At 39.3% G+C, this 14,697-nt stretch overlaps 1 protein-coding gene across 1 annotated transcript; it reads right to left on the bottom strand.

Annotated features, from left to right (window-relative positions):
• Positions 1-492: 492 nt before the first annotated feature.
• slc25a12 (solute carrier family 25 member 12) lies at positions 493-14,541 on the bottom strand. The gene is made up of 18 exons (XM_084127812.1): positions 14,491-14,541; positions 13,687-13,740; positions 12,520-12,665; positions 10,960-11,075; positions 10,378-10,517; positions 8,601-8,747; positions 8,387-8,525; positions 8,194-8,287; positions 7,153-7,237; positions 6,772-6,856; positions 5,344-5,502; positions 5,169-5,221; positions 4,997-5,077; positions 4,778-4,918; positions 4,485-4,623; positions 3,278-3,436; positions 3,104-3,194; positions 493-1,412 (listed from the first exon to the last, which is right to left on the bottom strand). The coding sequence occupies exons 1-18, from the start codon at positions 14,500-14,502 to the stop codon at positions 1,205-1,207; spliced, it is 2,049 nt and encodes a 682-aa protein (XP_083983938.1). The 5' UTR covers positions 14,503-14,541; the 3' UTR covers positions 493-1,204.
• Between the last annotated feature and the right edge of the window lie 156 nt (positions 14,542-14,697).

The raw sequence follows: 14,697 nt of genomic DNA, 5'->3' as shown, positions 1-14,697 counted from the left end.
GCCCACACTCCATCAATAAGAGTTAGAAGAACTGTTGTCAAACACTAACACACTAGAAACATCATAATCACTGCAACAATGATTCAATCATAGACTCTTAAGCATTTGACTATCCAAACAGCGACTCTTTTTGGCCGGGCAGTGTATATTTGCTTAAAATTCCCTTATTTGAATGGGAATATAATTGGACTTTCAAGTGCACAGTGATCACTGTCACCTCTAATAATCAATTATATCACATAATCGTATTTCCATAGCTAGAAATTGCACTTTGTACATGTAATTATTATTTCTTTTAGAAAAATCCAGTAATCATGAATAAAAACATAACTGACGATCCATTGATCAAAATGTGTGGGAACCCTGATTTGCCGGATGACTGAACGATGCCCTGTGCTCTTGCATGATTGCAACAATTTCACTAATTCACTTTATCCAACCTCTTTTGTAACCTGCTGTAATAAACCCAATAAAACCTTCACAAACTAGAAATAAAATTGAACCATGTTGATTTATTTCCATAAAATACAAGAATTAAATGCATTTAAATTATTTTCTACTTTTCAAATCGACCATGATTTCCTTGATCACAAGTTTGAGAGCTCTGTACATCAGTCAGCGTGACGCAGAGAGAGAGATGTCTCTGTGCACGAGATGTACATGTATATACAGTACATGTGCAAAGCTACGCAAAGCCGAATGAGCAAATGAAAAGCACTACAGCATGCTTCCAATCACAACAATACATCAGAAATCATGAGGCTAAAACTCAAAAGCAGCGGATGTGCGTCTTGGGGAATGGAGACACATAAAACCATCATCGTGTTGTGGTTTTTCTTTTAGGAGTGTTTCATGAAAAGCTCTTTAGCTCAGTCGTTTCACTATTAACCGGCGGCTGATGAACTTCTCTAGGACCCTTGATGGATAATTCACTGTATGTGTCGCTTTAGGTCTTGATCAGTGTGGCAAACGTCTACCCTGTGCTTTAGCAAACACACTATGACCTCTAACCAGTGTTCTTCATCAAAACTGAGGCACTGATATGGGTTAAAGCAACAAGACTCTGAAAACGAGTATAATTTCCCATGTCCCCCACCTAAAAACAAAGAAATGAACGAGAAAATAAAGTGTGGAAAAATGTAGGCAAATGGGAGGGAGGCATGCAGCCATTGGAGGACAAGGCCATGGTGGGCGGGGCTTGACTTTATGATGCGCCAGCTTGTTCCTTGGGTGTTTCGGAGTGAATGGTCGTGACCCCGGAGGATTTGAACTTGGGCAGGTGCAGTCCGAACTTGTTCTCCACCCCAGCAAAGGTGGCGGCCGCCAGACGGTAACCCCCGACGTGCTCAGAACTGACAGGAGGAAGCTCGGAGATCCGGGATTTGGGCGTTGGTTCGGAACCAGTAGGGCGACTGGAAGGGAAGAAAAGATGCTTTTAATGCAAAGAAACTCAAAGTGCAATATTTTTCCAGATTTTGCTAACTGCCACTAAACTGAAGCCCTATTCGGACGGGACTAGTGTAACATGGAGAGGTGGGGTGAAGTAATAATTATCAGAGCTTCTCTGTGATTTTAGTCCCGTCCGAATGTGCATCTCAGTGATCGTTACGTACAATGTCAGTAAAGATTACGCCGACTTTTACCTTCAGTAAAACGGTCTGGAAAAATGACCTCAGGTGATACTAATCCTGTGCGAATAGACCCGCTGGAAATATTTTGTCATTTCCTTTTTAAAAGTAGTTTTCAGTGGTTTTTCAAGTATGGAGACGCTTGAAAAAGCATTCAGTTGCGTTCTAGACGCTGGGACGAGTCTGTGGCAAAACTCAAGTGTTTTCCACACATCATTCAGATCAGAAAGAAGATCGAAGCACTTGCTAGAGGCATGAAACCTCTTTTAGTGTTAGATAAGTGCCTATTACCAACACAATCCAATCTGAAGTTAATTAAAGGGGGGGTGAAATGCTATTTCATGCATACTGATTTTTTTACACTGTTAAAGAGTTGGATTCCCATGCTAAACATGGACAAAGTTTCAAAAATTAAGTTGTACGTTTGATGGAGTATTTCTGTGCCAAAAATACTCCTTCCGGTTTGTCACAAGTTTCGGAAAGTTTTTTTCGAGTATGGGCATGTGTGACGTCAGATGGGGCGGAATTTCCTTATATGGGTCCTAAGGGCACTTCTATACGCACGCGCACCCGTAGACCAGAGCGAGAGAGCGAAACCATAAAGCGCTGTGCTCGCTGCTACTGCATTTCGACGATGATTGTTTTATAAACAAGGCCCAGTTCGACGCCGGATTTGCAGATCATCTAATGCTTAAGGATGGAGCAGTCCCAGCGATAAAGGTTCACGGTCGTGCGTTGGAACCGTGAGTAAAACTGCTTCAAATGCCTGTGTGTTGTTAGCTATCGGCGCGTAAGCACTGCCCACACGGCATGCCTCCAGCCGCTCGTTTTTTTCCGGAAAGACTCGGAACAGCCTATTTTTCTTTTATAAATATAATAAAACTAAAGACTTTTTGGAGATATGAAGGACGCAATACTACTCTATAGGTACTCAAGATTAACATGAGATTGACTGAAACTGAGTGTTTCACCCCCCCTTTAATACATCGTTCGACCGGACATGACTGTTTTATATATATAAATATAGATTATATGTTTGCACACATGATATCAGGAAGCAACGTAATACACACATGATGACAGGAGGGTGACGGCAAATTGAGTTACTCTCCCACTTCTGCTAGTTTTACTGAGATCTCTTATCCCGTGCGAATTGGCCATTAATATTACAGACGTCCTGTGTTAAAACATTACTCCATCTACCCTTGTAAAGTTAATCCTGTCCGAATAGGGCTTTTAGTCACTGAATAAAATGTTTGACCAAAAGCGCAAAAACAAAATCCTGCCCTACATGTTAGTCAACATTATTCAGTCAATCAACGTTATGATTGGCACATTCATTCAGAATTCAAATGAAAGTGTGCGTACATCAGCTATCAGATTAAACATGATGTCTTCACGCTGTGTGAATCCTCTGGTGAAACACAACTTAATATTTGTCAGTAAAAAGTGTGTTTAACATGATCAACACTTACTGTCCTCCGAAGTCAACGTACAACCATCGCTGAAGGAGCTCATAGGTCACCAGGGTCACACCGAACTGAGGAGATGAACGGAAAACACGAGCTACGAGAAGACAGAGAGAGGACTGTGAGTGAATATGGACGAGACTGTAGTGAAATCTGTGGTGTGTGTGTGTGTGTGTGTACCTCCAGCTCCCTTCCATAGTGCTCGGAAGCCTTCCTCATGTAAGATCTTCCTGAAGCAGTCGATCACTCCAGAGTAAGTGGTCTGACCAGCGCGGGCTGCCACCTGCAGTCGTGTTTTGATGACATCAGCAGGGGTGACAAGTGAAGCAGCGGGTACACCTGTCAATTAAAATCATTCAGACATCTATTAATACAAGACAGAACATCTGAACCTAAAGCAGGAAATCTGCTCGGATGCAGTTTCATTTTGTCTGAAAAAAGTTATGAAACGGAAGTAGTGGAGGATCTTTTCTTCTGTATTGTGACATAGAACAAAGTTCCTGCCCTCATTTTTTTTTATGTTTCAGTTGCTTGGATTCTGTTGCACTCAAAATTGCAGGAAGATGAATATGAGATGCAGAGGCGGGGTTTAAGCAGAATAAATTATTAGAAGTCCTGCTTACATTGGCAGTGAGAAGTCATTTCGCGGAAAAAAATGAAAAAGAAGAAATACGTACACGGATGAATCGTTCACAATAAGACCAATAACATGCAATAAAAATAAATAGGGTGAATTTTCTTTTGAATGAAAATATATATAAAAATGGTTAATATAATGGTAGAATATGCCTCTGGTATTGTTAGACGGATTTTTTTTATTGCATTTTTCAATTGTTTTACTACATCTGAATGTTACGAAACTTGACTTTTGTGTCACTTGCTATGAGAATAAAGAAAATTTAAAATACTAAATGGTCTTGAAAAATAGGCATACTTGTACTGTTCACAGTCGAATATGACTGCCATAGGAAATTAATGGAAAAATAGAAAATATAAAAAAACAAAAAGCTATTTTTTCGAGGTAAATTCTACAAATCAGAAAAAAAGAAATGCATAAAAAAAAAAAGTGGATAAACTAAAACATCAAGAGTTCAAAATGGACACACCCATAAACAGTGCAACATCAAGAGAAGAGTGCAAAACAGACATGTAGAAAAATTATGAGGTCAAATAAAAAAAACTAAACGGATGATTAATTTCACAATAAAACAAATAACATGCATTTAAAAAATAATAGATAAGGTTAATTTTAATTTCATGAAAATTGAAAAATTCCTTATTAATTAAAATAAATCAAATGTATTAGAAATGTTATTGTAAGGGTGCAACCAGTCCTTAACTGAAATTGAACTGGGCCAGCATCATAAAGTTGAAGTCATGTTCTGACCTGCGATGGCGCCAGCGGTCAGCAGCTGCAGAGGGCCCAGTCTCCCGTCCTCATCCGTCAGCTGTGTCTTCGTATGAGCATAGACCGGGAAATAGATGGCAGAGAAGGGGATATCACGCAGGAAACACGCCTTGGCACCCTGTGGAGGAAAACCAGTCACATTTATGTGTTATAGTTCACGCTAAGGCATAGCACCCATATTAAAATGTATTGTGAAAACAAGCAGTGAGAAGCTACAATGTCAATTTTGCATGGATTCAAAGTCTTAAAGACAGGCGCATCGCATCCCCCACCTTGTAGAGGCCAAAGAAGCCGAGGTCTCGGACCACATTGAGCGCGCTCACTCTGGGGCCTGTAGTGATCTCACCCGCAACCTGCAGACGAATCTTAACGATTTCCAGAGGGTTGGTGAAGATCACCTGCGAGCCACCAGCCTGATAGACAGAGACAGATCGTTCAGCCGGTGAAGTACAACACAACACAACCCAGTTTAACAGTTCTGTGTTACTCACACATCCACCGGCGAGAATCTCAGCAAACAAAGGTATCGTATCATCTTTTGTGGTAAATTTGTCTCTCACAAAGTCATTCACCTGGAAGACAGACAACACAGAAACTCATGTAACGGGCTTTAGCGTCAGCGGCTCAGAAACGGCTTTCTACAGGCAGTTTAATGAGACTCACAGTGAGCTTGATGGCTTTCTCCGGAGCCACTCCGATGAGCTGGGGTACAAGACCTGCAGGGGAAACACACAAACAGAAGAAGAGTAGGACAAAGAAAGCGAGATCAGTGGTAATTAACATGCAGACACTGTACATGGTTTTTCTGAAGCAGGGATGTCAACGTAACAAATCCAACCTCTATAAAAGCCGAATAATCCCTCGTATCGCAGGACTTTCTTGGCGCAGTCGAAGCTGTTCTTGTACATGAGCTCTCCTACGAAGGAGCCAGTGGAGCGCTGGTTCTGCATGCGGGTCTTGACCAGGTCTATGGGGTACACAGCTGTGGCACCAGTGGCTATAAACAAACACACAGGTTAAAGTGTGTACACTCAAACATATACTGTATATACTATCAATTTAAACCAGCAAAACCAGTGCATTTAATGAGACATGGAAAACAGTTTTCTTGATCTTCAGAAATAAAAGTAGATATGCACTACCATTCAAACATTTGGTGTTGGTAAGATTTTTTTTTTTTTTTTTGAAAGAAGTCTCTTATGCTCACCAAGGATGCATGTATTTGTCAAAAAACAGAAAAAAAAATATAAAAAAATTATATATATATAAAAATATATATATATATAAATAACTGTCTTCTATTTTACTTTATTTTAAAATGTAATTTATTCCTGTGATCAAAGCTGGATTTTCACCATCATTACTCTAGTCTTCAGTGTCACATGATCCTTCAGAAATCATTCTAATATGATGATTTGCTGCTCAAGAAACATTTATGATTATTATCAATGTGGAAAATGTTGTGCTGCTTAATATTTTTTATGGAAACTGATATCTCTATTCTATAATGAATAGAACAGCATTTATTTGAAACAGAAATCTTCTAAACATTATAAATGTCTTTACAGTCACTTTTGATCAATTTAATGCATCCTTGCTGAATAAAAGTATTAACTAAAAAAAACATCCGCAACACTTTAGTTTAGGGTCCATTTCTCACTATTAACTAGTTGCTTATTAGCATGCATATTACTAGGATATTGGCTGTTATTAGTACTTAAAGCACATATCAACGCCTTATTCTGCATGACTATATTCTACATCCCTTAATCCACCCAATACCTAAACTTAACCTTACTATCTATTAATAAGCAGTAATTAGGAGTTTATTGAGGCAAAAGTTGTAGTTAACCGTGAGAATTGGACCCGAATCCCTAATCTAACCTTTGCCTGATAGTGTGCTATGAAACACGACTCTTTTAAAAACCCCATGAAATTGGTTTTTAGTCCATTTCTATAAGCAGTAATATGATAGCATACGCATAAAAATTGACAATTAACGTGTACTGTAGATTTTAAGTGCATTTCATCTCTTCTAGGAAAAAAGTCATCTTGTACACTGGCTGGCATATCCACATTTTTGGCCATAAAATGCCCCTCCTCCTCCTAATACCACCTAGCAATTACAAGTAGCAAATCAAGGTTTATTGCTTTGATGTGAAGTAAAAGAGTGAATGATTAACGTCCTACTACCACCTTCTTTTGTCATAAGAAAGTACATAACACAGTCGGTGCCCTCGATCCAGTTCGTGGTGTAACATCTTACCTCCAGCGATGGAGCCCAGACTGAACCTGTACGCGGACTCTGCTGCCTGCAGCCACACAGAGCGAGATACATCCCCATGCGAATGCTGCACACAGAGAAAAACAGCATGTGAGCTATCAAGATAAATGCACCATGTTGTCTGTTTAGACATATGAAAGCAGTCTGAATAATAAGATTAAACCAGGTTTTTACATTTTCTGAAGAAAGTGAGAGAGGTTTCAAATCCTTAACCCAAAGTAAAAAGGTGTTTTGTGCCATAATTAGCAGTGTTTGCCAAGGCAATCTCACTGATAACAATTTTCTCACAGTAATATATATACACACATGTAAATGAACCCTAAATGACTCTTATCTGATATATGTCTATACAGATTAACTCACCTGTCTCTGCACCTCAGCCAGATTATATGGCAGAGCTCCTTCCTCCAGTGGCGCTATCCTCTCGATATCAGCCAGGTTTAATCGTCTACACATCATAACATACATAAACACCTGATCAGATGATAGGCAGGTAGGCAATAGAGATTTTTGTAACACTTTATTTCAATGATCCATTTTAGATATTCTACTAACTATAAGCAACTTTGCAACTACATGTCAACTAACTATCAGAGCATTAGTCGACTGTCTGCTTAATATCTGCTATTTCTTTATATTGATGCTCCCCAACAGACATTCTAGTGACTATAAGTAACTTTGCAACTACATGTCAACTTATTGTGCTAACCCTAACAGTCTACTAATACTCTAATGAGAGTTAGTTGACATGTAGTTGCAAAGTTACTTATAGTTAGTAGAATGTCTAAAGTGGATCATTGAAATAAAGCGTTACAGAAATTGTTATGCCATGTCAGCAGCTAAGGCTTTTTCTTGACAAAAGCTGCATTTTCACAGGAGTTGTATAAATAAAACCAAACCAAACCAAATAAAATAGAAAAATACAATAAATTAAATTAATAAATTCTAAAGTGCTTTCTGGAAGGATCTTTTTCAACTCGCAGTGAACTCGATCAGGGCGGGTCTAAGTTATAACGGCGGTGTCAGTCAACACTCGTGGGCGGGGCCTGTGGCTTTAGTGATGTCACTAAAGCCACATTCTGAAAACGGGTCGTTTGGAGAGACTGCTTTTGATTTATGGAGATTAAAAAAAAAGGAGTGAGTGGATTTTTATCACTGTAGGGTGGTTGTGTACACACACTGCCAACACACATTTATGTCCAAACACCATACAAAAGTGAATTTTGCATAATAGGTCCCCTTTAAGAGATCGTACTAAATAAAATAGTTGTCTACTTGCATTTAAAGCAGAACAGTCCAATAAGAGATGTTTAATAGAAAGGAGGGGCTTGCAGAAGACCTGATCAGCTGATAATGCTGCTTTAATGTACATGTGGATTAACCTGTTTTAAAAAAGGAAAGTACCCTGTTTGGGAGTGCAGTCCTGAGAGCTGGAACAAGATGTCGACTTCCATAGGGGTGATCTGACCGAACTTATTTGCAACATGAACAAACTCCTCTACAGATGGAGAGAGGAAAGAAAATGTAAGACAATTTAGCAAAATGAAACAGTTTATTCTGATGTGCAGATGAACTGATTATTACGGACAGCACGAACCTTTAGTGACAAGCGTATCCTTGCGAGTTCCAGCGAGAGTGCTGTAGATTTTGCGGATCAGTTCCATGTTGTTCAGGAGAGAGTTGAAGGCATTGAAGTAGGAGAAGCTCACCATGTGAGAGGTGCCGCCCCCTGCTGCCTAGGAGACACACACACATAAACCTTTAACAACAAACTCCATCTCAGCAGATCCACAAGAGAGCTGCACACTTACAGACACAAGGTTTTCCTCCACAAAAGGCGTGAGCATGTGGTGTCTGATGGTGGACATGATGTCACTGAAATCCAAGGATGAAATGATGCCGCTCTTGTCCTTGTCCTTCTGCGCGAACGCCTGTCTTGCGTGCTCCAGCTGCAGCTCCTATGAAAACGCAAGAAATCAGAAATCACATTTTGGGTGAGGGATGAACTTAAAATTTGCCAAAGACCAGTTATAGCTAGTATGGCACCCTGAGCGAACCAACCCCTGCCACCCCTTACATTATTTGTCACAAAACATAATTTTTTATGTTTTTTATGTTGTCGGGACGCCACCTCTCAAACCTGCATTGCTGGATTCGTCAGCGGTTTAACAAGGTTCAACAAGGCCGCCCCCCCGTCAAGATGTCACCCATGACTAAATTAGCCATTGCTTAAGACCAAAAGGTCAAGATTTGGATGTTTAGCGTTGACCTGTTCGCCCCTGCTGGTAAAGAATGTAACTACAAAATGAGTTGTATATCTGCATATCTGTTATGCATCCTTTTTACATAGATATTATGGCACATAACAGTGAACATTATTAGTTATTATAGTGCTGCTGCATTAATGTTTGTACTGTTTACTGTCATAATATACTGTTTTATCTGTTTTACTATGAACAGTGTTTACAATCATGCACGTACCCGTAAAACTAATTAGGAATGCACCGATATTAAATTTTTGGCTGATACCGATAATGATAATTCTTTATATTTGAAAGCCGATAACCGATATATTGGCAGATAAATCTAATTCCAAATTTTTATATAATTTTTGAGAGCCTGATTACAAAAACAAAAATCTTACCATTAAAAGCCATGTCCCAAACACACAATTATAATGTTCTCATTATCAGGCATGAAAACTGGTCAGGGGTAAAAAAAGGTGAGAAGGATACGGCAGCAAAAAATCCAATCAACTTTAAATATATAGCACATTTTAAAAAACAAGGTTACCAAAGTGCTGCACAAAGAATAAATAGAATATATATATATATATATATATATATATATATATATATATATAAGCTTTCTACACTTCTGAAGAAGCGCGGATGATCTGAAAACTCAGACAAGTAAGCTGGAGTTCCGTGATCTTCACTGAAAAGATTTTCTCATGACCCTACCCCCCACCAAATATTTTCTCATCGGATCTGCACAAATCACGTAGGTGACCCATTTTGGTTTTAAAACGGCGAATTTCGCCGAAAGGCGAGGAGTTTTCATGCCTGCATTATAATTTTATATAGCCGATATGACATACTGTTGCTCATGTTGCACTGAACCGAATTTTCCTTTTTTTGAAGTGATTCCAATCATATTTCAAGCTATCCAAATCCATCACGGTGAACAGTGCGCATCTGAAGTGTCTCAGCTGAAGGAAATAATACATTATTTATCGGCTTTAATATATCAGCCAAATTTTCTTACCAGGCCGATAACAACAACATATATTGGCCGATACCGATATGGTGGCCGATATTACGTGCATCCCTAATACTGATGTTGTTTTTAAAAGTACTCTTGCACTACCTCACTTTACAATAACACTATACTGTGGTTGCACTAATACTGTGTATTGTTTAAATGACATTTATATTGTTTATTTTATTCTACTAGTTATTTATTATTACTTATTGTTTTATGCCTCTTGTTCAGAACTGCTTACTCCATTTCATTGATGTGTACTACTGTGTGCATACAATGACAATAAAGATTCTTATTCTTATGTGTAAATGTTTGGCGTAGTACCTGCAGGAATTGGGTGAACTCCAGGTAGCTGAGGCGTTTGTTTCTGTTATGGCCGAAATGCAAGCGGATGAACTCACAGTCCCAGTTGAAGGGGATGTGGTGGTGCACGGTCGTCTGGCTGAAGATATCACGCACATTCTCTGTAAACACACGGACATGGACAGATTTACACTCCCGCAGTCCATACTAGACGTTACAGCATTACTGGCAGCGTTGTATAGCTTTGCTGAACATGTGTGTGAATGAATGACTGTGTGTTCAAGGTTAAGCTGCTTGTTTTTCCAGCATAACTATATTATGATCAGCTGACTCTGTAAAGGGGAAAAAAACACTACGGGGCTCTGTTCAAAAACATTGTGAGCTGCCTTGTTGTCTACATAGGCAGCATTAAGTGAAACCTCATAAGTGGTTTAACAAGAACGACCTACATGGGAAAATCCATCACCACACAAATACTTGATTCTGTTTTGATTTTAATGGAGTAAGTTTCGATGTTAGCATGTAAAAATACATAGCACACACAAATACAGTGTACAGAAGAAATAAGACTAAACATTTATATACAGTCACTACTGTTCTCACCGAAGGACACATCTCCAGTGCCCGTCTTGTCAAACAGCTGGAAGGCCACGATGAAGAGGGCATCAGGCACACACAGCACTGACTCAAAGGCCAGAAACTCTTGGTACGAGATCAGCCTGAATGAAAAATCAGAAGAATCATACTTTAGGACATGCACAAGCTCAATTTTTAATTCTGTTAAACGCAACGCAATTAGTTGGATCACTTGCATCTACATGATTTTATGTACAAAACAGAATTTTCTAAATTATGCCATGAACATTACCATTCAAAAGTGCTTTTATTTTTAAAGAAATTAACACTTTTATTCAGCAAGGAAGGACACATTAAATTGATCAAGAAAAGACATTTAAAAAAACATTATATTTCAAACTAGAAAAATGCATTTCCGGAGGAACTGCAAAGTGTGCTTGCTCGGGTGCGGTTCACTAACGTTAGCAGGTAGTGGATAAGGGTGCGTTGAAGTTTGCTTGATCTGAGAATTTCAACAATAGTACTTTTTTCAAGATTGTGCAAAAAGATGAAAAGTTATGTGCATTAAGAGACATGTCTGCAATGTGGAGTAGTGCCAATGGCATTGTTTATGTGGCTTGGTTGTTGGTTTTGAAATAATTGGTTATGAATATACAGCAGAGTGGGAGTGTTTTGGGTGATGAAATAGTATTGAAAAGAAGTTGACAGTCTTCATTTACTGTATCCAATAAGCAAATACAAAACTCACCCAGCTGTTCTGTGGTTGAGTGTTCCCTTTGATTAGGAACAAATTTACTATCTCAAATTAAGGTCTACCGTAATTAGCGATGCTTTGATTGCTGCTGTCAAGATGGTTGTCATCACCTACACAGAAACGCTGATTTTTATAGCCTACCGTCAGTCCTCATATTGTAATTAAATGAAAAACGCTATCAGTTTCACTATTAGCTTATTTTAGCGATGCAATCGCAACAACATGGATAACGCTGTTTGGCCTTGCCTAACTTTATATGACATATGCTAGAGTTACACATCCCGCTGTCATTTCAGGGCTTGAATTTCGGTGCGGGAATGTGGGGATTGCGCATAATTTAAACCATTTCCGCAAGGTTAGCTTTTATAGTGCGAGAAATTCCTGCACAAATATATTCGCTTAATCTCAGAACAAATGATTAAAAAATAAATTCACAGATGCGAGAAAAAAGATTTCTTTTATTTTCGAATTTAATTCCTCAATCAGCGCTGGACCGGCATTTTCTGTCTTCCGCTGAGCCCTGGCCGTAGACAGATCATATGTTTCACGCTGTAAATGCAGTGGTCTGCGTTGCGCTGATCTTATTCACACTATCGAGTGTAGGTGCAGCATTCTAACATTGTCTTTCAAAAACATTTTTAAAAATCGTACGACCCCAAACTTTTGAACAGTAGTGTATGTGCAATGCATTTTCAAAATAATCCCATTCGCATCTGGCTGCTACAGCAGAAAATAATGCAAAAGTGGGTGAACTTCTAGATCTGATCTGAAGGTTCAGGCTTCATATCAAACCATCAATAATTAGAACACAGAAAATATGATGTTCGTCTCACCCATCTTTTGTGGTGTCCGCCACTCCGGCGAGCAGCTGCACAGTTTTAGGGTTGTAGTGGAGCTGCGTGTGGAGGCCCAAATACCTCTGCACAAAATCAGTGGGTGTCATGTACCGCTCTCCATCCTTCTCCACCACACTGGCATACTGAGGAGAAAATAAAATTTAAAAAAACACACAATTACAGCATTTGTGTTGGATATGAAGCATGATTAAATGTGTGATGCTATTTTTTGAACCTCAAAAACATGTCATGTACCAAAACATAAAACAGGGCTTAACAAACATTATAACTATAACTGAGTATTATTATGCATTCTCCCAGTGTTAAGGAAACAAAACTGTTGTCAGTCGTGTAAAATAACACTGGCAACTGTTTTTGGTAACAAGCCAGCTACAATCTTTTTTATCAAGTACCAACATCCGTCTACTGGGACAACTAGGCAAAGGTGACATAATATTCACAAGCCAAGCAAGTTTTGAGAAAAATAATCTGGACAAAGTGTTGACGGGAGATGCCCTCTGACCTTATCATACATTCTTCACTCATCCATCTATTGCCCTGACATTCATGTCTTCCTCCAATATATCCATCTTACATGCTTGAGTCCTATTAATAGAGCTACATCGCACACAAGTCACTGTTACCAGACACCAAAGCGGCCCAAGAAACAACTACTCTCGGCTGACGGACCCACAAGATCTCAACGGCGGAAGTGATCACAAGTCTCTACACGAACAGAAAAAAGCCTTGGAGGACATTTAAAGACGGAGAAAGATAATGTATACACACACACACTGTTTACCCACAATCACACACAGGCGTCTAGACGTTCCCAAGCATGCAAGTCTCTCTCTGTGTTGCTTTTGGTGAAAGGAGACGACTCCAATCGGTCATGATGTGCATCTTGAAGTGAACCTGACATCTTAAGCATCCTAAACTTACCGACAACACCGCGACAGTTAAAAATGCAGCGTGAGTGACTAAGGAAATAAAGATTAAGTGACAGACCAAAGTCATGACACTATTGACTTTTGCATCTAAGGTTGCACAGCCGGTGCAAAGCTGCTCAATGGACTCAATTTACTACAGTATAAAGGAAGAAACCAACCATCATTACCTGGTTTTAGACCAAAATAAGGAAGGATTTCTACTGTTTTATCTTACCTTTAGAAAGATGACCTTCAGCTCGTTAGGGTCGGCCCTTTTGGTTGACTGCACCTGTAAAGCACAAAATAATTAGAAGGTTAAAGGGCTGGAATGTGAAACTAAAGTGTTTTACCCATAATTATAGTCACAGCAGCCCTACCCTATCTAGTGAAACTAGTGAACTAAACAGATCTAGCTGTCTCGTTAGTTTCATTAGGGTTATATTGAGAAAACTAACATTTATTCACAAATCCTCACGTAAATACCAAAGACTCTACGCGGTTAAAGGGCACATTCAATATTATTGGGACTTCCTGGCTCACAAATATTGCACAGAATATATGCAAAACTAAATTCAGTTTTTAAAAAGGACAAATTAACCATAAATAAACCAGCCACCAATTCATCAACACAAACACACATGAAGCCATTGAGTCCCTGAAGAATACAATTATCCCAATTTCGCCCACACGGCATGATCCTTCCACGCCTGACTACACTTTATAAACAAAAGCTAATCTCTAACAACACAAAAGGCTGTTGGAGAGCTGATTAATACGGTTTAACGCAGATTTCAGATATTTTTATGGTTTTATGATCCTCACAGACACTCAATTCAGTCAAAGTCTCAGCCCGAGCGCAGTGATAAGCTCAGTGATGCTCGCGCCGGTCCGTTAAAAACGTTTAATCACTCTCTCTACTGATCTCATTTCTACATCTATTAGTTTTTCTCCCGCTCATAAACACCAACTGCAAGTAAGAGTCATCAGATAAAAATGAGAAACATAAATTTTCAGTCAAATACAGAGTCGCTGGAGTCACCTTGGCCGCCATGCTGCTGTCTGACGTCACGTGTGGTCGTGTGGGTCGCGCAGGCGCGTGGCCGATGACTGAGTGCGCGCGAGAAGATCCAAAGGAGGCGCTCGCGCACCTGTGATGTCACACCTCACAAGATTTCCAAGCAGCCCTCAAAATGTATTCATTTTATTATCTATACAAATATTTAGTATTGTATTTTATGTGGATTTT

This window comes from Abramis brama (genome assembly GCF_963993115.1).
Source record: "Abramis brama genome assembly, chromosome: 11".
Classification (NCBI taxonomy): Eukaryota; Metazoa; Chordata; class Actinopteri; order Cypriniformes; family Leuciscidae; genus Abramis; species Abramis brama.
The sequence above is the reverse complement of the archived record's forward strand: the minus strand, read 5'-3'. Positions and strand labels throughout refer to the sequence as shown.